This window comes from Nothoprocta perdicaria, unplaced genomic scaffold (assembly GCF_003342845.1).
Source record: "Nothoprocta perdicaria isolate Ctin4 unplaced genomic scaffold, notPer1 scaffold_3, whole genome shotgun sequence".
Classification (NCBI taxonomy): domain Eukaryota; kingdom Metazoa; phylum Chordata; class Aves; order Tinamiformes; family Tinamidae; genus Nothoprocta; species Nothoprocta perdicaria.
In genome coordinates, this window is record NW_020455532.1 from 1621648 (window position 1) to 1647916 (window position 26269).

Sequence of the window (26269 nt, forward strand, 5' to 3'; positions counted from 1 at the left end):
TTGAAGTCAGCACATTATAAAAATTGCAATGTTATTTTAATCAGACCAAATGAAAGAGCAAATCAGAGCGAGACTTTTAATCTGCCCCAAGCAAAACTGCCTCGTACATCTGTCATGTTGGGATTAGTGGAACTCTTTAAAGAAGCTGAAGACTTTTTAAACAAAGTATTAAACATTTGTGACCTGATTTCCATTCTTCCAATATTCTCATTAGTAAGAGTGCAGGCTGAAAGACATCTGTTGGCTCCTATTTGTTTTAAGAATATTAAAGAATAAAAAGAATATTATGGTGTGGCAAGGGGGGAGGAGGGAAGGAGGCATCTAAATGCAACGTTTGGAGGCAAATCTCTAAGCTGCACTTTTCCAAAGTGCTTCTGAAGTGGGACAGGAAGGGAATGCAATTGCGTGAAATCTGTCGAGATGGATGCTTCAAATTATTAGTTTAGCAGTAAACTCTTGGGCAATTGAGCATTAACCCTTGAAGGGAAATTGCCTGTCGGGCTATGAGCTTTGCTGTGCTGAAGAATGCTGAAGGGGCTTTATTCCAGGTTTGCCTTGGCACCCATGTGCTACCACAGTCTGGACTGCAAAACAAGGAGAGACCCGACCTTGAGTTAGGTGTAACTATAGACTGTGCGTATGGAACACCTGAATGCAACCCGTGCTGCTGCTGCCTGAGTGAAAATGTCACTCTGGGTTTGCTGCTTAGGCTTGGTTTGGAGATAATGCAGCAAAAGGAAATGGGCTGAATTGGACCCCTGAGAGGGGTGTAAAGGAGGAGCCAGTTCAGGAAACTACTTTCAGGCACATGTTCAGGAAACTACTTTCTGAAAGCACCCTTCGTTATTAACATGGGTGCGCAGTTTAAGAGAAGATTGCTGTCGACTGCAATCTTTGCATCTTGTTTATGCTTGCTGGGTAAAATATTAACTAAAGCATCTGAACATAAAGTTCTGGTGTGAAAGAATATCAGCAGGGGAGAGCCATATGGTGCCAGCATGCTAACAAAATACCAAACGTTGGAGATTCCTTTTTGCAGAAGACTGAGAACTCTCATTGCCATACATAATACATGAGTTCACGCCTTTGATTACTCTAAACATTAGCCCAAGCGGAGCGGGCGTCTCTTTGGAGCTAACGCAACTTAGGGCATGCAGTTCTCTTCCCCCTCTTCCTTTACATAAAAGAAATCAATGCCGAGCTGTTAAGGTACAAATCTCCAATATGCTGTAAGACAATATGTTTCCAAAACTGCTGCGTAAGCTGCCTGTGCTCTAATTAAATATAAGCTGCGGTAGAGACTCAGGTTTCCTCTGTTTCGTTCCTTTGCTTGAGACCATTTGGCAACCAAGCGGCTTTTCCCGGGGCAGCGTCTGTGAGCCGGGCCCGGCTCCCTTCTGGCAGCTGTGGGTCGGAGCCTTTGGAGCCTTTGGAGCAGGGCTGGAAGCAAAGCGGGGAGCTGCGGTCGCCCGCGCGCAGCAGCTCGCTGGGGTGCTGCTCACCTTGCATGCTCCTGCATGCAGGCTGCGTGTATGCAACAGCAATGAAAACCTCAGCATTAGGAGGATCCCCCAGGGGATAGTATTATAAGGTACCAGCAGTGTCCCCGGGGGAGCTTTTATGCATATGGTATTTAAAAACTAAGGGCCTGCTTGTAGAATCCACAGGTGCCAGAGCGCTTTTTTAAACAATCCCTCCAACATAACAATTTGTGGTTGAATAACGGTGCCTTCCGATTGATCCTGGGAATCCCTGCATGCAGCTTGTTAAGTGTTGTGCTGAGTTCCAAGTTAGCTGTGTGCAGAAACGCCTCCGTAGTGCCCAGAAACCTCCTCATCCAATGGCTCTGATGAGCCCATGCGCCCTAGAACCAGAACTTGCTGCCCTTGGCTCTCTGTAGCCCAGAGATGGGAAGCCGGGGGCCACTGCTGGTGTTTGAGGCTCTGAGCCCCCTGCTTCAGGGCTTGAGCATCCACATCCCCTGGGATGGGCGCCTGATATCAATTGTTTCTATGAACATATCTGGAAATGTGTCCAGATCTGAGGAAAACTCTGGCCGGGCCTTGCAGCATGAGAAGCTTCCCAGTGTGTTACTTGTCTGACTCGTGTGTGTTACAGGAAATAGGTTAAGAGACTGAGAACTTGGAAAACAGCAGCAGAAATGCTGGAACTAGGAGCATTGCTGTATAAAGAGGTGTCTGTTCAGCTAAACTGAAAAATCAAGTTGAGATGAGTGAGGTCGTACAGACAAAATGGGGTGACAGAGTGGAAAGGCAAAGATTTAGTTTGCAACGTGATGCCCGTTTTTGTGCACAGCTGGAATAAACCAAGATGTCAAAATTCGTGAATAAGCGGGTAGGAGGCAGTGGACGAAGCTGCGGCCCCACGCGCTGTCCCCTGCGTTCGCTGCGTTGTCACCAGAGCCTCTCCTTTGCCGCTGACCTTCAAGCTTGAGTTTTCATGCAAGCAAGTCCGTGGCTCTAGGCAGCCCCCCTCTCCTCGTCTGTTTTGCTTAGGCAGCTGAGAAGAGGCTTTGCCTTGCGAGCTCCAGAAAATGCCCTTGAAACCAGGGCAGGGGCTGGGAGGAGCCTCCTGACTTCAGCAGGAGCAACCAGGGCAAAACTCAAAGTTATCTTGGGGAAAAATCCACTCAGCTGGAGCAGTGCTGTGGAAATTGCAGGGGAAAAGGCTCAAAATGGGCCTGGATGGCTCCGCTTTGCAAACAGGAGCGAGTTTGGAGTCCAGCTTTGGTGCACCCTGTGCTCCTTGCATGCACTTGCAGTTCTGCATCCCCTAAGCTCCCGGCAAGCAGAGTTAAAGGTTTGTTTGTTGCCCTCTACGTTTTGATGTAATTAGTCAGCAAGCAACTAGCCGCTTTTGCCCAGAGAGCTGCTCTCTCCAAGAACATAAGTGACAGGGGAGGATTAACAACCTCCTGGAGAGAGCCGCTCGGGCGAGGAGCGCCTGGGAGCAACGCTGCTGCTTTCACAAAAAATGACAGCCTAAACAGTTAACTTTGCCCGCAGCGTCCTGGGGACTTGTCATCTCCTCTGCTGTTCCCCCTGGACCCTTTGGGCTCCCTCGTGTCGTGGGGAGGCTGCTCTGGCCGCTGGGCGGGCAGGTCGCTGCTGCGGTGGCAAGGTGGCCCTGTGTCCTTGTTGCTCCCGCGTGGTGCCTTTGCTGGGATAGTGGGGAGACTCTGTAGGAGAAGGGATGAAAAAGGGGCTTGCAGGTGTGGATCTCCAGCCTGCATCTGTTTGGATACCCATGAGGTGTGCTGCTCTCCCAGCCCTTGAATATTCCCGGATCCAGGCTGGAGATAGATGTGGGGGTAAAACTGATGTTGGGGCTGGAGCCGGACCTGTGTGAGTGACTCCGGATGCAGCCACGGGATGAAGGCTGGAAGCTGCTCTGAGTGCTCTGCCACTGCTCTCCCAGCTCCCGTGGCCCGTTATCCTGCTCCGTGCCCAACAGTAAGTGTGTTACCCCACGGGACTTCTTCTTCCACAATGATCTCACCTCCTTTTCTGCCTTATTGCTCCTGTCTGTTTGCCTCCGTGCGACACAGGCTTAAGTGTCAGGTTTTCACTTCTCATATGGCAGAGGAGAGGAGAAGCTGAATACCGTGGAGACAAGACGGCGGTGGGGAAGCAGCCTGCGTGGCCTCTTCCCTGGCTCGCCGGGCTCTTCCAGGCGCCCTCTGCTCCACACCCGCTTGGATGTCTCCTGTGATGCAGGAATCACCTGCTGGAGCAACTGCGCTTTGTGGCTCCAACCTAGGGCTGCCCTGGGGACTTAGCCAGACTCATGTAAGACTTGTACAGTCTACCGGGTCTGAGGAGACTTTGGACCGTGTGGTTCAGCTGCTTTCCAGCAGCCTGGTTCAAGCATCACTTGGATATCTGTACCCTGTTGTGGGACATGAGCAAAGGGCCAAATCCAGGTAGAAGCAGCAGAGGGTTGTGGGTGTTTTTTTTTTTTTGTTTAGATTTTCTGAGACCTTGTGTTGGCCAAGGGTGAGGTCCCAAAGCAGATTACCATTCCTTTAGATTCTGACACTTGGAATCGGGGCATCTCCAGTTCTTTGGAGGCCAAGAGAAACTTAACAGTTGTTTTCAGATCAACGATAGCACAGAAAGATGGGAGAGGAAGAATCAATCCATAGCTAGACTATTCCTTCCACTTCGTCCTGGCAGACTGAGGAAACTGGTATCCATCCCTTGGAGAAATTGGAGCTAATGGCCCTTTGCCCTGGCCCAGGAAGGCTGCCTGAAGCTGGATCTCTTCACTCGTTATTCTGCATGCAGGGAACCTCCTCTGTCACTTTTTCATTGCATATTTGGCTTTCTCTTAGCACGTGTCCCTCTGTCCCCACTTGCAAGCACAGCCCTTCGGCTTGCTCTTCCTCTCCTCCCTTGATTTCCATCCACATTGATGACGGAATGGCTTGGGCACATGGTCATGTCCCATCAAAAGCTGCTTCCCAAGGGTTTATGCATGCCAGCTGCACATGCAAAAGGTTTCCCAAGACAAAAGCTCCATTTCTAACTTTACCCTGAGCCGTTGGATTGCTCTTCTCAGCAGCAAAACCTCGTGGAGCTGCTTCCTTCCCTGCTCGCCTAAGACGCGCTTCTCCAAAATTGTCTCTAAAAATCCATCTGCAACGACTTCTCCTGCTGGTGTTTCGACACATTGGCTCCACGGAGGCTTTCGGTTTGGTATGAAAAGTAATTATTACCAGGGTGCAGTTTAGCAGTTGTTTTTTACATTGCTGCTAAGGTTAAAAGAAATAATAATAATAATATAAGAAAGACTCAGCCGGAATAACTGCTTGCAACATGCTATTTGCATTTTTAAGGAAATACTTCTTTGAGACAGCTTGGGTGAAAGGTCGGCATTTGCATATAAATGGAAAAGAAAGTGTGTGATGCTGGAAGTTACATCTATATTATTTTCTCAGCAGTGAGCTGCTGTTACGGAGATTAAGGGACGCGCTTTGCATGTGGCTTTTATTGAATAGAGAAGGTACCGGCAAAGCCAAATTAGGGCGAAATAATGAAGAAAATGTGCAAGGAGAAAGCAGCGTCGTCCTGTTTCTTGCTTGTTGGAGCTGCTCGCCTGGTGCTCTGTGTCTGTTCCCCGTGTGCAAGGTGTGCTGAGCGTGGCGCTCGGTGTGCACAAAAGGATGTTGGGGACAAAGCAGCCCGTGGGGACCCCGGCGGTCACCACTGGGAAGCGAGAAGCTCCTGCTCGCCTGATGCTGTTCAGGCTCGAAGGTGGTTGGAGAGGGATTTATCTCTGGGCTTGTAGCAAGTTCCTGCTGTTGCAATGGGAAGAAAGGTGTCTGGGCAACTCTTGGCCAAGAATCAGAATAGGAAAATCTTATTTTCAAGGGAAAAGCAGCAGGCAGAGATGCCTGCAGCTTGGGCCTTACCCAGCTCTTGGATGGGCTCAGCACCAGCTCCTCCAGCCTTCCTGCAAGCCCTGGGCGATAAGTGAACAGCACTCCCATTCCTTTGGCTTGCTCCTCCTCTATGGCCCTGTTTGCTGGTTCTCCTGACGCTAGCGAGGTGAATGGGCTTCCCTGGGGATCTCCTCGCTTCTCTGTCCACGGAGCAGCTCTGCATCCTGATATTGGATCCTGAGGAATGGGATGCAGCTGCGCTTGGCTCCGGGTGCAAGTGGGGACCAACGCGGAGAGGCAGCTGCACTCCTGCACGGGTGGCTCTTTGCCTCTCTTGAAGAGCACGCAAGCCATAAAATCACGAGCGTGGAAGGTGAAAAGTGCTTTATTTTAAGTCTTCTGCAGCTTTTTTTAATGTGCTTCTGTCACTCTGCAGAAGAAGCAAAAAAGCTTCAATAAAAATGCGATTAAGTGGCTGTGAACAGCGCTGCGTGAACGCGGCTGTTGGCAGCCGTGGCCTCCTGTGCCGCTTGACGTTGCGGATGGGATCAGGGTGTCAGATCAGACGTGGAAATGGGACAAAATCCTGCCCTAAAGAACTTTGCAGTAAGAGCTACCAAAATCCTGCCCTAAAGAACTTTGCAGTAAGAGCTACCAGGCAGAGATGAGAAGAGAGACCTAGAGGTGAGCAGGAGCAGCCCCAGTGCAGCGCACAAGTGTGCCAAATTCTTGTCGGGTCTTGACAGGACAGCATGGATGCAGCCATGGAATGAGTTTGCCGAGGCTTGGCCCCAGCGCTGCAGGATGGGAATGGTTGTGGCTCCCACATCCTGTCCCTTCCCAGGGATTTTAAGGTCTTTGAGGCTTTTCTAGGTCCAGTTCCCATGTGAGAGCATCGAAGCTCAGCATCTCCCCAACAATCAGTGACGCTCCCTTCCGAATCCGCTAAGGAAACGTATCTTTAGATGAACAAATAAAAAACGAAGACCAAGCAGCAAGCTAGCTAGCCCCGCTGCGTTTCCCATCCATACATCCCCTCCTAATTGATTATTAAATCATATTTGCTGATAAGTATGAGATGTAATATCTATTACACAGCTGTTAAACCTCAATTAATATGTTTTAATGATGAGTCGTTTACTGTGCAATATACAATTAACATCCGGTATTAAATCTTAAATTAAATGCATGTTTGGGAAGCTAAATTTGAAGCACTAAATGTAGCTGTGCTGCAGCAAACAGTGGTAATTGTGCTGGATACGCCGCGACACGGCGGAGCGATGAGATTCCCGCTTATGGAATGGGGCAATTGGTTGCGTTTCGGTGGGGATTTCATTGTGCCAAGTCCTGGTGGTTCTTTGATGAGGTTCAGCTGGGATCTGAGAGACCAGAGCCTTAAATCAAAGATGAAAGCCCTGCTGATGTTCCCTGGGGGAAGGCAAAGCTCCTGGTAAACTGGGTCTGAGGTCATCCGTGATAGCCCAGGGGTGAACCTTTCCTGGCCACAGAGGAGTCTGTTTTGCTGCTTGTTTTCTTCTTCACCTCCTTCACTCAAAGTTTTGTATGAGGTAGTAGGGAATTCCCTTTTGAGGAGTTTTCTGTGGCTGTTCAGATCATTTTAAGGCTTTTCCTGGCAAAAGGAATGCTCTGTTTTCTTCTTGGAAATGGAAAGCAAAGCACATGTCTGCAGACTAACTTTGGTGCTCAAGCGCCATCTGAATTGCATGTGGGTTCTCTCCAAGGTTTCCTAATCTTCTTTGGAGTTGATAAGGATGACCCCCACATTGACCCTCCTGTTTGCAACACATCCCTGTCCCTGCTGCAGGTGCTTTTTCCTCCTCCGTATTGAGTCTCGTGACCTCTCAATCTTGCACCGATCTTTCAAGGTGTCTTTATGGTCTGCAGTTATTTTGTATCTGCAAACCTCTGTTCCTGTGATTTAAGCTCTTCTCTGTCCTCCCTGTCCCCCATGGAAGGTCCTGTTACTCCAAAACGTAGTTTTCTGCTGCTTGGGAAAAGGCTGTTCAAGGAAATGCATCCCCTTAGCTAAGCACGCAGGCCACAATGTCCTACTTATGCACTATAGAAACAGCTTTTTTTTTTTCTTTTTTTTTTCTTGTTATTTGATGTGTTTCCTGTTCTTTCCTCTGTCCCTCTCTAGCGTCTTCCCTGCGCTTTGCCGCATTTTCCATCATCTGCCTGGCCATCTGTGTTTCCTTGTTCCATTCCTCGTGGCTTCTCCAAAGCAGACTAATGTTTCAGCAGCTCTTGGGTTTAATTCCCAAGCCCTGTGCCTTTTCCATGGATCCCAAGCAGGACAACACAGTCCTTCAGGCAGTTGTCTTTGGATTGCAGCCTCCGGCACGGGTATTTCTGAGGGGAAACCTAAAAAAAAGTGTCTCTAAACGGCTCTCCTGACTTCAGAATAGCTCTATTTTGGGACAAGTAGCATGAAGGTGACTTTCATGGTCATCTGTCTTGGATATTAACTTGGATTCTGCGTCACTGTAGGAGCTAATTATCCTGGTCTTTCCATGCATTCACCCTCGCACGAGCACTGGGGGCTATACTGGTCATCCCTTAACATGTTGTATGTGAGGAAGAGACACAGGCAGGGGAAGAATAAACTCCCTACATATTTCCCATGCGTTTTCCTAAAAGAGGTTTAGGAAACCACTTTTTGGCCAGCAAATCTGTAGTTGAGGCTAGGCTGCTCCAAGCTCCTCCAGCCTTCCTTACCAAGCACTGAGAGCACCTGCCCTTCACAGGGTTTCTCCAAGATATGGGAATTCTCCTACCTTGGGCATCCTAGAATAGAAACTAGCCAAGCGATGGGAAGATCAAGGCAAGGAAGTGCAGGAGCCTGTTGGGGCAGCAGGAATGAGACCCTGGGTGCTTCTATTGGCCTTGAGACGAATGAATCCCTGTGCACGAGTGCTTGTTAGCCCTGAGCCTTTGTCTGTCCAGGCTGCAAACTCAATCCTGGGTGACACCAGGAGGTCCTGCCCTGGCAGATCCTCAGGCACTGCTTAGGAAGAGCAAACAGGGAATAAACTTGAAATTTCGCCTTTGGCAGAGGTGGGTGCCATCTGCATTTTGCCGACTGACCCTGTTTTTCTCTCTTTTCCCCTCCGATAGAAAATGAGTTTCGGGGGGAGCTGCTGAGCCAGCGCTGGACGTGCGGGGAGAAGATCAGCAGCTGCGCGGGAGCCCCCAGCCTACGCGGCGCACGCGGCAAGGTGAGCGCGGGACCCCCAAGGAGCACCCCAAAACCTCCCGTCATTAACACAGGTCCCCCCCGTCAGCCGCTGGAGCAGGGCTTTGACCCTTGGGGACAAGGTGGTCCCCGAGGAGCCTTCCTCTTCCCCGGAGGAATTGGTGCCCAAGCAAGAATTAGGAGCCGCTGGCCCCTTGTTGAAGGGTAAAAGCAAAGCTGGGCTTCCAGCTGCTCCAGCTTGGCTTTGGGGCCAGGTTTTTTTAATCGTCTCCTTCCTCTCGGGTCCCATCCTTCAAGGATTGCTCAGATCTGGGTATTTAGGTCAATCTGAGGCCTCTTAAAAGGGAGGAAAAAAGGAGCCTTTCTCTCCAGCGCCGGCTGATCGGAAGAAGACCCTCGTCCGCCAGGTGAAGCGCTGGTGGCTCCGGAGGGGACAAGCGAGTCATTCATCCCGGCGGGGAGAGGCGGCAGCTCCCGGTCCCAACAGAGCCGCTCAGTCCCCGCCGCAGCTGGACTCCGGGAAAGGCTCCAGCCCCGCGCTCCGCAGGCGGGGGAGCTTTAGTTAAGCTGAGAACTGGGTGGCTCGGTGCACAAATGATGCTTTCTTGCCCCGTTTTGGCCTCTCGGGAACGAGGCGTCGAGCTAGGACTTGATGGGTCCAGCTGCGCTGGGGAGAGTCGTTCCCGGGTGAGCTGGGGAACATTCCTATGGCCTCAGATAGACCGAGCCTTGGGAAAAAGCAAATCTTGGCAAAAATCCACGGTCTTTGCCGAGCAGGTGTCGCTGGGATGGCTCGCACCTCTGCAGAAAGCAGAGTAAGCGCTTGCCGCTATATTTAACGCGAGCTCAATTAAGGCTTTTCTATTGAACCTGCCAAATAAGCACTTAGATTAGCTTTAATAAGACGGTTGTGTGTTAACGAAGCAGCGCATGGGAAAGGTAACGTCCTTCCCTGGCACGGAGCCTTTTCCCAGTGCCCGGGTTTCCTTGGGAAGCTCAGGGGACACGTGGGTCCCGTCCTGCACATCTCCAGCCTCAAGGCCAGTTTATTCCAGAGCTCAAAAAATAAGGAGTTAGGGGTAAAAACTGCAGGTTTTTGTCCTTTTCTCTGGGCATGGGTGAGCTGTTTGTGCGTGCTGAGCTGCTCCCGTGTCCCGGTGCATGGAAGGGCGTTGGGAGTGCGCTTTGCCATAGTGCTTGCAGAGAGGCAAGAGGAAAGGCCGTGTCAGCTTAAACCCTGGCAGCTGGAATGAGCCCGGCCCAATGGCTGGACGTCAGTGCCAAGGCGCAGCTGTGGCAGGATGCTCGGGAGCATCCTTTCTGCTCCGCTTCCCTCATGCGGAGGATCCCGCCGCTCCCGATGGAGAGCATCAGCGTGCGGGAAACGTTTCATTTGCAATTGTGTTTTTTTCCTTCTTTGAGAGAGTGGGAGTTGGACCCTTTTTTTTTGCATTTGCAAATGCAAACTGACAGCGCAGCCTCGTTAGGATGCCTCTGACACAGCTGTAGCTCTGGCTTGGAGGGGTGGTACAAGCTGTGCTTTGGCACGTGAGGATGCCGAGGCAAAACCCGCCACAGCCTCCAAGCAGGCGAACGCCACACAGAGCGTCCTCCCTTGAAAGTCAGGCGAGAGCAAGAGACAGGTGTGGGTTTATTCAGCTACAAAAGGGGCTCGAAATAGGTGGAATGTCAGGAGGATTTAAATCAAGCACCAGAAAAGACCCTAAAGGTGGACGGGAGGAAAGAACTCCAGAGGAGCTGGTGCCCGACAAGCGAGGCTCCTCCTGGCTGGGGTGAGGCACTGGAGGCAGAAGGAAGGGTTTGGGGAGCCTGCATGGTAGATGCAGCACCGAGGTTTTGAAGGCAAGTGTTACATGGAATAGGATCCCTCCGTTGGGCACCAGGCTGTCAGCAGCACCAGCGAGCAGCCGGGTCCCTTCCCCGCCGCCTGCGAGCCAAGGTCGGACCTAAGGACACCCCGTTTCTGCTCTGCCCAAGGGGAAGGCACCCACGGTGATGCCTTCTCGGAGTGATGCACTTGCAGGAACCCTGACCTGCCCAGGCACCAGAGGGCCAATTCCCTGGGAAAGCCATCTGGCAAATAAGGAAAACCTCTGGAATTCATTGTACTTGCATGTATGCTCCTCGCAATGAAGCGTCGTGCAAGGCACTGGCTTGGGAAGGCTTGGAAATGTAATGAAGTCCCTTTGGCACCTGCTCCTCCCTGTGCTTTAGCCATTGGCCTGCAGGGACCCGGGACTTTAAAAATAGAGATTACGGTAATTGTGTGAGCACTCGTGGGAGGGCAGCAATAAACGCGGAGCGTGCGTCGGTGCCCCTGGGATGTGCGCAGAGCTCCCTCCTATCCCTGCCCCTAACTAACTGCATAGGTCACTGCGGGTCCATACGGTGCTTCCCGAGTGGGAGAGCAGCATTTTGGGGGAATTTCACCTCCCCAGTTTGGCGGGATTCCGTGCTTTCCACTGGGGATCTTCTTCCCTCCGTTGCTTCTTGCAAAACGAGCTTTGTGCTGGATGCCGTTCCCAAAAGCCCACCTGGAAAAGCCCAAATCCAGCAGGGCTGCTGGTTTCTCCCCCATCAGGCAGCTGCAAAGTGCCCCTGGAGCTGGGTTCCTAGCAGGGAGAGCTGCATCTATTGGGGTGAATGCAGAGAAATCAGTTCTGCTTTGCAAGAGGCTTTGTGGCACAAGGTGGCTCTCCCCACCAGTCACCTCTTGGGGTATGGGAAGTGCAGAGGATCTTAAAGTCCCTAAATTTGGGCATTCAAAATCAAACCAGAGCTTGTGCCTTTAAAACGAGTATTTTTAGTCTGAGCAATCAAAGCAACCCTAGAAAGTCCACGTGGAGCAGAAGAAAGTTTCCCTGCAGCCCCTATGTGCGCAGAGCTACTTTGCTCACCACGTATGGGGTTTTCCTTTAATGGCGATTTCCCTGTGATCTTCTAATAATTCCCTTTCCTTCTTGCTGCAGATGAGTTTAGAAAATGACGATAAGCGAGCACGCACGCGATCCAAGTCCATCCGAGGTGAGCAGCGGGATGTGGGAGCCACAAGCTTTGCTGCTTCCAAAGGGGCTCTGCTGTCAGGTCGTGGGGTGGCACATTCCCAAGCTAGACCCTTCCTCTCCAACCCCACCAACACTTGTCCACAACCCTGGAAAAAAATCCCAATCCCTTTACAGCCCCTCCTAGCACATCACATGCCCACATGCATGTTGGAGAGGGCCTGGGCATGGAAGGGACATGAGGACAAATGACTTTTTAATCAAACCTTGATTGCAATTTATTTTCTAACATATATATATATATAAAAAGGCAATATTTGCAGGTATTCTGCAACTTCACCCCTGCAGCTGCTCTGTGTTGCTCTGTCTTGAGCTACCCTTGTCCTTGCTCTTTTCTGCATATGCATGTTAAAACCAAAATGCAGATGCAGCCGGTTGTGCTGAATCAGGAGGGCTTCTAGAGGGTTTGATGGGTTTGTAGCACTTATAGAAAACACTCACTAGGGTTTCCAATGAGAACATCCAGATTATACCTCTTTTCCTTCACCCTGCCTTCATTATACTTAAATCTGGAGCTCTTGGTGTAAAAAAAAGTAATTTATTGAACCCATCCTGGCCTTGCCACTATCTCCAGGCTGCTGGAGCTTGTGAGTCACCCCCAGGGAGCCGCGTCCTGGGAAACCCAATTAACTCCAGCAAACCGAGCCACACACTGTGGTTTTAAGCCTGGGCAAACGTAGCTTGTGCTGTGACTTTTCTCCCGATGGCTGCTTGGATTCCTGGCTTGGACATAAGCTGTTTGGCAGCCGCTGTGCCGTGTGCCATTCCTACATGGAGGGGGATATTGTCATACCTGCAGGATGGGGAGCAATCCCTAAAAACCTGCAGACCCCTTGCTCAGAGGTGCTGGCAGGGCAGATCTCCTGTTTTTTTCCCCCCCAATGGGATGCTCAAAAGACAATAGCTGATGAGGAGACGGGGACATTCCCATCGCGTGCATGGGGCGGGCAGGACAGGGGCGTCTCCCACAGAGCTCTGACCTTGTTCTTGTTTCTGCCCCCCGGCTCAGTGCCCACCGAGCTCATCGGCCAGGAGGTGAGGTAAGGAAGGGCCCCGGGCACGGGTGGCACGTGGGCAACGCAGCACGGGCAGCCTTGGGGTCCCTGTTCCGGAGGGCTCCCTCCGACGGCGCCGCTTCTCCGGCTCGTATTGCGGAGCACGCGCGCTGAGGTGGTAATTGGAGCAGGTGACATATAGAAGGGGGCAGGACGGAGCGCGCCACAAAGCCACCGCCGCAGCTGTCACCTAATTGCCTGATTAACTGGACGATTAATCGACTAATTGGAAGCGGGGCACGCTCTGCATGACAATAAGAGGAGGCTTTTGTGGCGTGTGGGAGCAGGTTAGCGCCCGGCTGTGGGCAGGGAGGACGGCTGGAACGCCGGGAAGCCCCACTCCCCTGTTGGAATTCCTGCCAAAATGCTGGAAATGTCCCCAAAGGGAACCTGGGGACAGGGGGCAGCGACGGAGCATCCCAATTTCTGCAGCTGGCTCTTTTTCACAGCCCCTAAATTGAGGTTCTGGAACCAAATATCCCACATCCCTTCTGAAAATCTGGATATTGAACTACTTGGCTCCTGTTTATTTATTTATTTATTTTACTGCAGGCTTCATTTTAGCACATTAAAAATGTGAGTGCTTGGAGCGATGTCGGTTTTGATTGATTCAGCAGAGCTTCTAAAAGCCCCTACCGTCCCCATCAGAGCCGCTCTTGTTTCCCCCTGAATAAGGCCTTTGCTGGGGACAAGTCGCTGGCAGCACAAACGCCGCTCTGTCTTCCTGCCCACAGTCCCTTACCCTCACTTAGAGCAGCCTCAGTCGCAGATTATTAAGGTTAAATAGACTTAAAGATCGGCAGCGGAGGGAACAGGCAAGGGGGGAGCCCCTTGTCCAGGGCGAGAGCCCCCCTTGCTACCCTGGCAAGTCCATAGCCCCTTTTTGTCCCGGTTTTGGGTTGAATTATCTCCCTTGATGGTATTCTGGGCCATTAACGGCCCGCTGGTACTGCTGGAGCTGTGGAATCCCTTCCCATGGGATTGCTGAGTTCATCCGACACCCAAGTCACTTGGGCATCCCTCGCTCCAAGCCGCCCTCTTCTTTTGCCAGAAAGTGGGTGTTTTAGGGTTTCTTCTTGGGCACCCTGGAGCTGGGGTTGGTTCTTGCTGCAGGGGCCGCCAAGGGATGGAGCAGAGCCCCTAGGAAACGCACGGATTCGGGAGCCCTGGTTGCCCATACCCCATCCACTTCCCCAAGAGGGTTTGCATCCCGGTGAACTTCACCCTTGGCAATCCATTCGCAGCCCGTTCCTTTCAACAGGCCACCCGGTTCCCAGTTCCAGAAATCCCGGTTTCCTGACAAGCCATCAAAAGAAGGAAAAGCCCAGCTTTTCTTCCTACACCAGCAACAAAAATAAAAGAAGAAAAATGTTGTGGAGTGGCAGTCAGGAGGAAGAGTGCAGTAGTTGTCTGCTTTTTAAAAGCTTGCTCTTACACATGCAAATCTTTAATTAAACATACTCATAAAACTATAATGAACCGTTCATCTAATTAAACGGGGTGAGCCATTTCATTAATTTTTAGCAAACGGCAAAGCTGCTCTCCTGCCCTCCTCTCTTGGAATTCAAAGGGACAAGCTGAACCATTTGGGGGAAATTATTCTCCCTTTTGCAGTTATTTTTGCTCCTGCTGCACAGGCCCTGTTTAACTGACCATAGTTAACGCGCTTTTAATTCTAAATGAAGTCTCCAAATATTATTTGCTCTTGACAGTCGCTTGTGTCCCTCTGCAGCTGTCCAACTCCAGGGTGCAATGGCTCCGGACACATCCGTGGGAAGTATGCGAGGCACCGGAGGTAAGGACGGGTCTGGATACGGGCTCTGAGGTGTGGGAATGCAGAAGGCATTAGCAAAGCCTCAGGCTTCAGGCCAGCACTAAACAATATTTTATCTTTAATCACACCCCATAATGGTGAAATCTGAGTAGTTGGTGCCAATGGGTAAATGGGCTGGTTCTGCTTCTCCTGACTGGTCCTGAAAGCTGCTGCTCCTGATTTTCTAAATGCTGATGGACCAAACTATTATTGCAAGTTTGTCAGACTCGCTGTGGTTTCTGAGAAAAACCAGCATCAGCAACTGGGCAAAGTTCAGGTCTTCCACCGATTTTTCCAGCCGTGATGAGCCAAAGCAGCTAGAAATCTGGGCCCCTGCACGCTTTTCTTAATATTTGCATTATTTATCCCACTTTACCAAACTGGTTGAGGTGCTGGGGAGCGGGGTTTTCCCGAGGCAATGCTTCCTCTCGGCCCCTTGCTCCCGTCCGCAGCTTGCAGAGCTGCCCGCTGGCCAAGAAGAGGAAGCTGCAGGACGCCGAGGCCGAGCACCTGGGGTCCAAGCGCAAATCCCACCCGCTCAAGCTGGCCTTGGACGAAGGCTACAACGTTGACAGCGACGGCAGCGACGAGGCGGAGGCCAAGGAGGAGTCCGGCTCGGAGGAGTCGGAGGGGACCCTGGAGGAGGACGAGGCCGAGGCGGTGGAGCCGGAGGAGCCCCGGAGCCCCGGGCCGGCAGAAGGTGATTTATCACCATTGAATATCAACTATTGAATGAAGCCCCGTATCCTGCAGAGCAGCAAAGGGGCAGGGGCTGTTAATAACCAGGAGTTAGTCTGCTCCTCAGAATTATGTATGGGGTAGGTGCTTTGGTTATGGGGTTCAGTGGGAGCACAGTGGAGCAGCTCTGATGCCTCCATGGCTTAAAAATGAGAGCTTTGACACCAGGGATGCTCCTTGGGCATAGGAAGCGAGATAGGAAGACCCTACGCCAATGCCCGAGGTGGACCCTAGCTGGATCCTCCAGAGCAGCAATATTTATGAGCTCCTATAATTTCTTCCATCCCAATCCTCCCCTTTGTTTTTCTTATTTATTGTAATTTTCCTTCTTTCCTTCCTCCCACCTCAGAGAGAAGCCCAGCAAAACCAACCCATTACGGGCAAAACGCAGGAACGAGTACGTCCGGGCCCAGCAAGGCCAACTACAGCAGCTATCAAGAAATCATCGCCAACTCCCTCCTAAACCTGGGCCAAATCGCAGAGGAGACCCTTGCCATCGAGGGGCAGCTGCCCGATGCGGAGCTCCAGGCCTCCAAGCCGCCCTCCGCCGTTGTGCATCTGGTCCATGAGGACACGGGCGAGGAGCTGGCGGAGGAGGAGGAGGGCGACAAGGACATCATCATCCAGACGGAGGATGCGGAGGAGGTCATCGAGGTGACCAGCGAACGCAGCAGCGAGCCGTGCCCGGAGCACCGGGATGACACGAGCTGCGGGGACTCCTGCAAGCTGCAGAAGGACATGGGAGCGGAGGTGGAGGAGGAGGAGGATGAGGAGGAGGACGAGGAGGACGAGGAGGATGAAGATGAGGATGACGACGAAGAGGAGGAGGATGACGACGAAGAGGAAGAGGAGGACGACGAAGAGGAGGAGCTGGCTCCTGAAGTGATCTGCGACGAGGCTCCCCACGCTTCTCAGGACGCCCAGAAGAGCCGCTGCGAGGGGCAGTTCAGCCCGAAGCCCGAGTACTCGGTCATCGTGGAGGTGCGCTCGGACGACGACAAGGACGACGACACGCGCTCCCAGAAGTCGGCGGTGACCGACGAGTCGGAGATGTACGACATGATGACGCGGGGCAACCTGGGGCTGCTGGAGCAAGCCATCGCGCTCAAGGCCGAGCAGGTGAAGGTGGTGCGGGAGCCCGGCCGCCTGCCCGGCGAGCACGTGAAGCACTTCCAGGTGGACGAGAAGCAGAGCAAGCCGCTGGACAGCATCCGCAAGGGCTACTACGGCAAAGGTGGGCATGGGGATGGGTTTCCATGGGTCTCCTGCTCCAGGGAATGAGGTGAACTTCTCTGCTAGCATCCCAAGAAAACTGGGCGACTGGAGGCTTTCACCACCCATGGAGGGCATTTAGCCCTGTGGCCTCAGCGCCTGCAGAGATGGGGACATCCTGTGGATCAGCCATGAATGTGGATAGGGTTAATGTCCTGCAGCCTCCACGTGGGGATTGCTGCCTCGATTTGCCTTGGAAATGTCAACCCGTGCCCAAAGGTTCCCGGGGAGCAGCTCAGTGCTCTGACGTGAGCAGCGCGTGCAGGCAGGCTGCTTGGAGCCTGGTGGAAAAATTGCTTTCCCCATTAGTTTTTTGAGATTTCCCATGATAATAATTCCCCCTTCAGCAAACCGGCTCCAGAGCCCAAGGTTAATCCTTGCTCCCTGCTTACCTGCAGGGAAAACCAATGGGAAATGCCCCTGAAATGTTCACCTGAAACATCCTTAACCCTTTCTGCTTTCTTCTCCTCCTGCTCTGCTTCCCTGCATCCCAACAGATCCCTCGAGACCCGAGAAACGGGAAATCAAGTGCCCGACTCCCGGCTGCGACGGGACCGGCCACGTCACGGGGCTCTACCCCCATCACCGCAGCCTCTCGGGCTGCCCGCACAAGGACAGGATCCCTCCGGAGAGTGAGTCCGTGGCCAGGCTTGATCCTATTCCCATTCCCATTCCATGGCAGCTGCACTTCCAGAGGGAAAAGCCCCCAAGCCCTGGGAACTGCAGGGGAGATGTTACGGAGACCAACCAAAAGTCCCACCTCGCCTAAAGATTTTTAGCACCATCCTGTGGAGACCGAGGTCCCTTCTCCAACATTCAGAGCTGCTTTAGGAATTACTGCCCATCCCCTGCACTGTTTTAAACAGGCCCAGTCTTTACACTGGATTTCTTATGTTTTTTCCCCTATATTTTGGAGGTAGCATGCTGGGAAGAAGAGGAGATCGTTCCCTCGTGTCCAAATGTGCTGCCATTGCCATAGAACAAATGAAAGGAGCTGCTCGGGATGCTCCCGGTCACTGGTTCTCCTTCTAAGCTCCTTCAAAACTCTCAAAATGTTATACTGATATTCATCAGTTCCACAGAAAAATATTAATCATCATAATAACAGCTTTTATATATCACATATATAGAGAGATTTCACTTTTACCTCTCTACTAGCATCCTAAATAGCTTTCTCTGCACATATACATAAAAATCAATGTTGTATGTTTATGATAATGGCATAATAGAGCAAAATTACCCCAATCCTTCCTTATCAGTAATTTCAGAGGTTGCAGACCTGTCATAAACAAAGAGCGGCAGGAAACAAGGAAAAAGTAGAGTTATCTTCACACAAGCTTGAATGTGAGGGGGGAAAAAATTAATAAATAACACAAGCTGTGTGCTTTAGAAAAGCTTGCAAATCAAATTATTTTCTTTACTTTTAAGGTCAGCGCTGCAGGAAGCAATAATCCCAAAGATTAAAATTAAAAAAAAAAATCAAACAAAGACTAGTCCTAAGGATAAAAGCAGAGATACAACTTCAATCACTTAAAACTACCTGAAATTGGTGCGCCTGGCTCCAAAACAGCAGTGCAAAGGAGGGGCTGCATGGGGGGGAACTGATTGCAGTGGGCGAACAGGGCGCAGATGCAGCGTGTGCACAGAGATGCTGATCTAGTGCTGACCCACACGGCGCTGCTTGTAAATCCCTTTTTGTTTTTATATATTTTTATATATTTTTTATCTTTTTTATATTTGCTGCTCCAGGCAGCAAATTCTAATTGCAGCATTTGGCATACTCTAATTTCTAGGAGGGCAATGTGCAAAACTTGTGGGCTCTCCGGTCCAAGAGGGATGTGTAGCTTCTAGAGTCCAGAATAGAGGGCCAAAGATGATGAAGGGATTTGAGCAGCTGTTGCATGAGCCCGGGAACAGGCTGCCCCGGGAGGTTGGGGAGTCTCCTTCTCTGGAGATCTTCCCAACCTCCCTGGATGCGACCGGGTGCCCTGTGCTCTGGATGTCCCTGCTGGAGCAGGGGGTTTGGACTAGATGGTCTCCAGAAGTCCCTTCCAACCTCAATAATTCTGGGATTCTGTGATTTTTATTTTATTTATATTTGCTTCTCTGCTCTGTCTCCGCAGTCTTGGCCATGCACGAGAACGTGCTGAAATGCCCCACGCCCGGCTGCACAGGACAGGGCCACGTGAACAGCAACCGCAACACGCACCGCAGGTACTGGCAGCCCCAAACCCAGCGGATTTTACCCCACAAAGAGGCCCTGGGCAACAGTGCAGCTTGGATGGGCAAAGCAGGAATAGCTGGAAATACAGGAAAGCATGATGAAAGCAGCTGGGAATTTTGATGGCATTGGCCCTTCAGGGGTTTTTTCTTAAGGATTTTCTTGATGTTTAGCCTGAAATGACTCTGTGATGCCTGTGATTTTAGACGTCCCTGTTGAAGGATCTTAGCTCGGATGCAGTTTTGTGTTTTGAGAGCCATATTTGCACCCAAACCCTGGTGTGGGGATGGTTTTGTTTATAATAATGTACAGTAGCCCCCCCAAAAAACACCCACTCCTTCCTTATCAGTAATTTCAAAGGTTGCAGACCCTGCAAGCGGGTGCTGTCTCCTATAACCTCCATCCCGAGGATGCAGATGTTGGAGGCTGTGCACATCCGAAGGGCAAGTGCCTCTTGGGCGGCTTGCTGCAAACTGGCTCAGCAAAAGAGCTGGATAAATACAAATTGCCCATGCTATTTATGGGCTAAAAGTGCTCGGAGAAACTCGCCCGGCCTTCTGCGGTCCTTGCTGGCCTCAGCCCAGGGGATCTGCCCCTTGGATCCGTCCCTGAGCCGATGGGATGCTTGGGACTCTTGTCCCTGCCAGGTTGGCCACTGGGGGTTTGGCTGTTTTGCTGCTTTCCAAAACTAACAAGAAAATTAAAAATTTTCAGAATAAAATAAGAGGGGGCAAAGGACTTCCTTTAAGGGACTCAAGTTTGGGTCTCTGCAATGAGTGCAGGTTTTCATGCTTATCCCTTATACTCATTTTCCATCTGTCTCTCCCCCCACCCTTATTTATTTTTTTCTTTTTAAACTCAGTTTATCTGGGTGTCCCATTGCTGCTGCTGAAAAATTAGCCAAATCACACGAAAAGCAACAAACCCAGGCTGGAGATCCTTCCAAGAGCAGCTCCAATTCTGACCGGATCCTCAGGTGAGCGGATGGGAGCCGCTGGCACATCCCAGCCCGGCTGTATCCTAAAACTGCTGAGTCCTGTTATCATCATCATAGCTCTGGCCAAGGTGGGGAGATGTCTAATTGATGATCCCGGGGAGGACGCTGAGGACAATGAATTGCTTCTGTAGCATCAATTAATGCCGAGGCTACAGGCCAAAGGGTTTTACCCGCGCAGCAGAAGGCATCCGTGCGACTCGTGCTGCAATGCAAACTGCCGGAGAATTATGGCTATGATATTAGCATTATAAGTAGGGTGGGCTCAGCAAGGGGGGAGGAGATTTAGGCTATGCATAAATCACTTGATTGCTGTTTCATTTAAGTACACCCACTTCGCTTTCCTCGCAGTTTGGAGGAAACCTGCCACTCATTTTCTTTTTGCAGTGCGTGTGTTTATTTTGTTGTTCTGCTCGGGTGCATCTGTCTGCAAAAAGGGGCTCCCTGGTGCCGGGGATGGACCTGGTGGATCCCGGCTCTGTAGCTGTGATGATGTGCGAGGCTGCAGATGAGCTGTGATACGGGATAGTTGTCCCACAGGGAGAGCAGGGGGAGAAAATCCCCACTATGGACCCTTAAAATGCAGTGGAAAGCACTCCCCCAAAGGCATCAAAGGCTGTTTGGTTTATTTATTTGCTCCTCGGGAGTGCCGGGCACCCCAGTGCACTGAAAAGAAGGCCATTTAGGGCAATTACTTATTTATTTGCAGCAAAGCCCATGATGGGCGCAGAGCACATCTCGAGGGCAGTCTGTGCTCCAAGGAGCCCCTGCTCGGAGGAAAAGCCGCTGGAAAGAGGTCACGGGAAGGAGAATAACAATAGGGTGCTTATATACAATTTATATGCAAGACAAATGGATCCACGATAGGCTGCAAAAGGAGCTTTGCAGCTCAGACAGGGCCCTCTGATCTCGCCGGGGCCTTGAGCTTGCCCTTGCAGTGGGGATTTAAGCTGAACTGGGCTCCTTGTGCTTCTGGATGACTTTTTGCAGCGGGATCCCTGTAGGAGGGTGACCTGAGTCCTTCTGCCCATTGCAAAGCGCTGCTGTGCTACAGCAGCCTGCAATGGAATTGCTTTGCATCAAGTCGACAATTCTGGGTTTTGTGCAAAAAAAGGATAAAAAATGATGGGGGGGAAAAATGAAAGGGGGAATCAGAGCTGAGCTGAGCTAGGAGGGTGGGCAGAAGGGCTGTCCCCTCCTGCTCTTGGGGACAAGGCACAACAAACAGTGCCCATCGCCTTGGGCAGGGGCTAGCGTGGGTCCTTCCCAGGAGTGGTTTGCAGGGAAGAAAAAGCAGGAATTACCGCTGCTCGTTGTCTCGTCTGCAGGCCTATGTGCTTCGTGAAGCAGCTGGAGATCCCTCAGTACGGAAGCTACCGGCCCAACATGGTCCCAGCAACCCCCCGGGCCAACCTGGCCAAGGAGCTGGAGAAGTACTCCAAGGTCACCTTCGATTATGCAAGTTTTGATGCTCAGGTTTTTGGCAAACGCATGCTTGCCCCAAAGATTCAGACTAGCGAAACCTCACCTAAAGCCTTTAAATGTAAGTTGGGAGCTGGGATGGGCTGGGTTTTGAATCCTCTCTGACTTTCTCATCCCGTGTCGCGTATTGGAGCTGCTTGGGCACGTAGGGCTGGGTTACGGGGAGAGTGAAACCGGGAGCCCCAGGCTTTGATTTGGAGCCGAGGGCTCTAATTTTGAGCCTTGGGCTGGGACTATTTTGGAAGGCTCTCTGGCCTCGGTTTGGGGAAGAATTGCCTGGCGCAGTGGGAACATTAATCTGCGTTGTGTCTCTAGGTGGGATAAGTTACGCAGTTGTCCTCAGTTGGTCCCCACTGCTTTGCAGTTCATATCTATTGATCTGTCTTTTCTCATCTAGCTAAATGGATTATAGTTTTCCTCCCCTCTATCTTATATATGACCCACTCGAGCCATTTGTCTCCCCTGCCGTATCCTGCTCTCCAGCTCCGCTGCCTATCCATCATTCCCCTTCCCGCTATCGGCTCTTCCCTAGCTGAGCCACCCACCTCTGCTCCTTCCCGAGGATCCTGCACCGTTTGCAGGGGGTGAAAATGAAATGCCTAAATGCACCCACAGAGATGGGCTATTGGGAGCAAGCAGAGAGATATTCGGGGGGGACAGCTGCCCCGTGAGGGCCGTGCCCCTGTCCCTGCTCCCTTTGACTCCCAGCATCTTCTAAACCTTGTTCTTAAGAAAAAAAAAAAAAAAAAGATTTAGGAAACCGGTTTGCAGAAGTCAGCAGCCTCAAGAGGGCTTTCTGTCTGGCTAATCCCACTTCCAGAATCCTGCTTAATCCTGATGCAGCTGCTCTCTAAAAAGTGCTCGTACTTGAAAGCATCCTGGTTGTCGCACTACAATGGGAGCTCCCTTTATTACAGTACTAAATCTGTAAAGGATCAGACAATGAAATTGGATGGAGGCCAGAGAGCACAACTGCCACTGTCATCCTGGGTTAGGGCTGATGGAAAAGTAATTTGTTTCCCAGCGCAAGTGATTCTCTTGCTGAATAGATTGTGTTATTTGCAATATTAGCAAAGAATTTTCAGGGTAATTGTAGTGACAAAAATAATTCCAGCAGACCCACTAGGATAATCCTTTCTATTTTTTCTCGTCACTTATTTTACTAATTTGCTGATTGCGAGTCTATTAGTGGTAGAAATACTTACGAAATGGAAAAGCATCGCTGAGCCTCCAGTGTGAAATTGGAATTGGCAGCTCATGATCCTGGATATTGTCAGGTTGGGCTCACAAACACCCGCGCCCCACCGAAAAGACATGGATTAAGCCAGACTTGAAAACAAGCAGTAATACACAAGAATAAGCATGTAGGCAAGGCTCCAACGAGTTAATCAAAGCGACAAGATGAATATGATTGCCAATCATAGCAGGGAAATCTGTTCCTTTCACTGGGAACTTATTTTAAAGAGATCTTCATCCGGAGGGATTTATATTCCCCTGCATGTGTGTGCATAACTCCCATTAATGTCAATATGCATTATATGTGCACACAATGAGGAAGAAAGCACTCCTCCCGAAGATTAGCATTTCATAGTGTCTAATATTTCCCGTTCATAATGGTAGTAATAAAATCACTTTATTCTAGCAACAGCAACCAAGGTTGTCGAACTGCTTTGCAAACATCAGGCCCAACCTTAGGCGTCTTCTTTGGGCAAGACGTCTGTGGAAGGGGTGATTTTCTACAAATAAGGGCACAGTGAAAGGAATTAAGATTTTGAGGATTTTACTGATTGATCCGGAACAGAGCCCCCAGCCCTGGGATGCGCATGAGACGCGATGATCCCGCTTGCACCCAATGAAGCTGCCCAGTTCAGAGGGGCTCCACGAGCCCCAGGGTCCTTCTAAATGGCTCCAGGTTCAAGATTAGGCCAAGTTTATTGGGGATTAACCCTACTAATCTCAGGGTGTCCCCTTCCTTTCATTGCCGTGGAGGGAGCACCACGTCTGCAGCGCTGGGCACCGCGATCCACGATAACGAGCAGCACGGTGCAAGGAGTGCACGCAGCTGTGCAAGAAATCCTATTATTCAGATATATTTAAATGATAGGGCAGCTGTCAGCACATCCATATTTCACCAGTGCCGTCATCAGAAGCTCATGTTCCAGGGTCGCATTTTGCTAGTAGTGTAATTTTTTTAAATTGCAAGTTTTCACACGTGACAAAAGAAACCTCCCTGTACGTCAGCTCTGCAGATCAGCTATGAATGCAGGGAGAGCAAGGAAAGTGCTGCGAAGCTTCCCTCAGCTTTCCCCTTTGAAGTCTTCCACTGAGGGGCAGCTTTAATGAAGTGCCGCGTTTTGGGGCCGCAATGGCCGGGTTCGTTAACTTTCTCCATCCAAAGAGGTTTGCATGAGTTCCTGGCCGCAGCCAGTCCTGCTACAGGTGCACATCCCCAGCAATAAACCAGCCGGGAATACATAATATAATAAATATAAGAAATGTAAAAATAAATATAATAAATGTAATAAATAATAATATTAATAAATAATAATAAATATTAATAAATGTTAATAAATAATAATGAAAATAATAAGTATTAATAAATAATAATAAATAATATGGTAGCAGCATCTGACTTAACGTCGCCCTTCATGCGCCTGTTCTACATTCGCCTTGTGTTTTTCCTTCTTTTTTTTGTTTCTGATTCCAGCCAAACCTTTTCCAAAGGCCTCCTCCCCCAGCCACAGCCCCTCCGGCAGCTACGTGAAGAGCACTTCATCTTCCTCCACAGGCTTCGACTACTCGCACGACGCCGAGGCTGCGCACATGGCTGCCACCGCCATCCTCAACCTCTCCACCCGCTGCTGGGAGATGCCCGAGAACCTCAGCACGAAGCAGCAAGAGGCTCCCGGCAAGGTGAGACGAGCGCGTCCGTGCTCAGCCCCCAAGGCCGAGGCAGAGAGAAGCCAGCCGGGACAAGGCTCTTGGTTGGTGGCAGAGCCAGTGGTTCATTTTGATGTAGAAAATAGTGGCTAAGGGAAAGAGGAAAGTGTAGAAAATAGGTTAAGAGCTGAAGTTTTGCACGCAAGGGATTTTTTTTCCGTGCCTCTCATTTTGATCCTGCAAATAGAGAGGGAATGTGGAGAGTTTTGGCTGTGAGGAGCAGGGAGTGAAGCCTTTCACTCCGGAGATGCCTGAGGTGCTGCTGCTTGGGGGAGATTCTCTTGGCTGTGAGCGGGTTATGGAGACATATCAGGGCTCGAATTGCCCATTTGGGACAAGTATAATTTCCGAGCTGGTCCTCAGGGCTGGATGCAGTCGCTCACAGGGAGGTATCCCATGAGACTGCCCCGTGTCCAGCTTGACCTTCAGCTATTTTTCAGCAGAGCACCGGTTTTCCAGAGCTCCTGTGCTGCACCCCTAGCCTTGTGCAGATGTCTTGGATGCCCTGGGGTATCGTAAATGGCCCGAGGTGCCTGTGTGCAGGCAACTGAGTCAAAACCCCGGGGTGCTTTTAGCAGAAACGGATATTTGCATGACATGCCTCTGAAAATAGGAGCATCTCCTTCCCATTTAGTTCCCTCTAATTGACTGCAGAGAGGAAGGGACATAAATGGGCTGCCCTCTGCACCACGAAAGACAGATGGGGACAAAATCCCTTGAGGGAACCACTAGCAGCAGCTAACTTGGGGCCTGTTTCCAACCTTGCAGTCCATGGACATTGAGGTGGATGAAAATGGGACTTTGGACTTGAGTATGAACAAGCACCGCAAGCGGGAGAGCGCCTTCCCCAGCAGCAGCAGCTGCAGCAGCAGTCCCAGCATGAAGTCCCCAGACGTGTCCCAGCGCCAAAACAGCACCAGTGCCACGAGCAGCACCATGACCTCCCCGCAGTCCAGCCAGGCCTCCCGCCAGGATGAATGGGATGGACCCATCGACTACACGAAACCAAATCGGCAGCGGGAAGAGGAGCCAGAAGAGGTGAGCGGTGACGTTTAGGTGCAGAGACGTTTAGCAAATGGTTTGTGGGGATCTGCGTGCCGTGCTTGCTTGCACAGTCGTCTTGTTCTACCCAGCCACCCTGCTTTACCCTTTGAGCCTAAGAGAGAAGAATTGTTAGTCTCAGCTTAGTGCTACCAGAGCTCAGCTGTACACAACCTGCAGGGATCAGAGGCATCCAAACACAGCCTGTCTTGGCCATGGGCACTCTTGGCCCCATTGGGATACCCCTACCAGGGAAGAATGCCCCACTCCCATAGTTTTGGGTCTGCATTACTGCTTTCATTATATATCCTTTGCATTAGTGGTGCCTCTCATGTGGTTCCCCAGGAAGATGCATCTGCCAGTAGCTAACACGGCCCCTTGTACCATTAGCACTAGTCCTTAAAGGTGGAATAATCCTAATCCTATCCCTGCAATACCTTGGGAAGTCCAAGTGAAAATCCAGGTCCCTGTACAGATGTTTCACACCTGTAAAAAGAAGAAATTGCAGCAGCAACAAATATCATTGCAACCACTTTGTTTCTGGCTCTTTCCTTGCAGTCAGAGCCTGCAGCCCATTCTTTTGCCTCCTCGGAAGCTGATGAGCAAGAGGTGTCAGAGGAGAACTTTGAGGAACGAAAATACCCGGGGGAAGTTACCTTAACCAACTTCAAGCTTAAATTCCTCTCCAAGGACATCAAGAAAGAGCTGCTCACGTAAGTGCTGCCTTCTTGTCTCGTCCTCCAAAATGCATAAAATCCTCATGACAAGTCGGGCGGGTAGAAGATAGAGTTTGTTAGAAAATATATATTTTTTAATCCATCAGTGAGGTGAGTAGCAATTTCTGAGGCAGAGCTCAAATTATTTTTTTTTTTTTTTGTGTGCTTTAACTGTATTATGAAAGCAGAGAAACCTCCTAGGTGGGAAAGTCTCTAGAAATAAATGGTGTTGTGGGCAGTCCTGAGCTTTCTTTCCTCTTTCAGCATCCTTACTCTTCTCTCGTTTAGCGTCC

General features: G+C 50.8%; 1 protein-coding gene across 1 annotated transcript in view; it reads left to right on the top strand.

Moving 5' to 3' along the window:
- The window catches only part of MYT1 (myelin transcription factor 1), a 49487-nt gene that overhangs the window by 9934 nt on the left and 13284 nt on the right, over positions 1 to 26269 (top strand). Inside the window, exons 2-13 of the mRNA XM_026042183.1 lie at positions 8543 to 8643; positions 11612 to 11680; positions 14472 to 14554; positions 15025 to 15272; positions 15660 to 16544; positions 17080 to 17214; positions 18706 to 18796; positions 19666 to 19779; positions 21126 to 21340; positions 24068 to 24192; positions 24988 to 25257; positions 25819 to 25973. Of these exons, the coding sequence (XP_025897968.1) occupies positions 8543 to 8643; positions 11612 to 11680; positions 14472 to 14554; positions 15025 to 15272; positions 15660 to 16544; positions 17080 to 17214; positions 18706 to 18796; positions 19666 to 19779; positions 21126 to 21340; positions 24068 to 24192; positions 24988 to 25257; positions 25819 to 25973 (2491 nt within the window). The remainder of the gene's footprint in view (positions 1 to 8542; positions 8644 to 11611; positions 11681 to 14471; positions 14555 to 15024; positions 15273 to 15659; positions 16545 to 17079; positions 17215 to 18705; positions 18797 to 19665; positions 19780 to 21125; positions 21341 to 24067; positions 24193 to 24987; positions 25258 to 25818; positions 25974 to 26269) is intronic.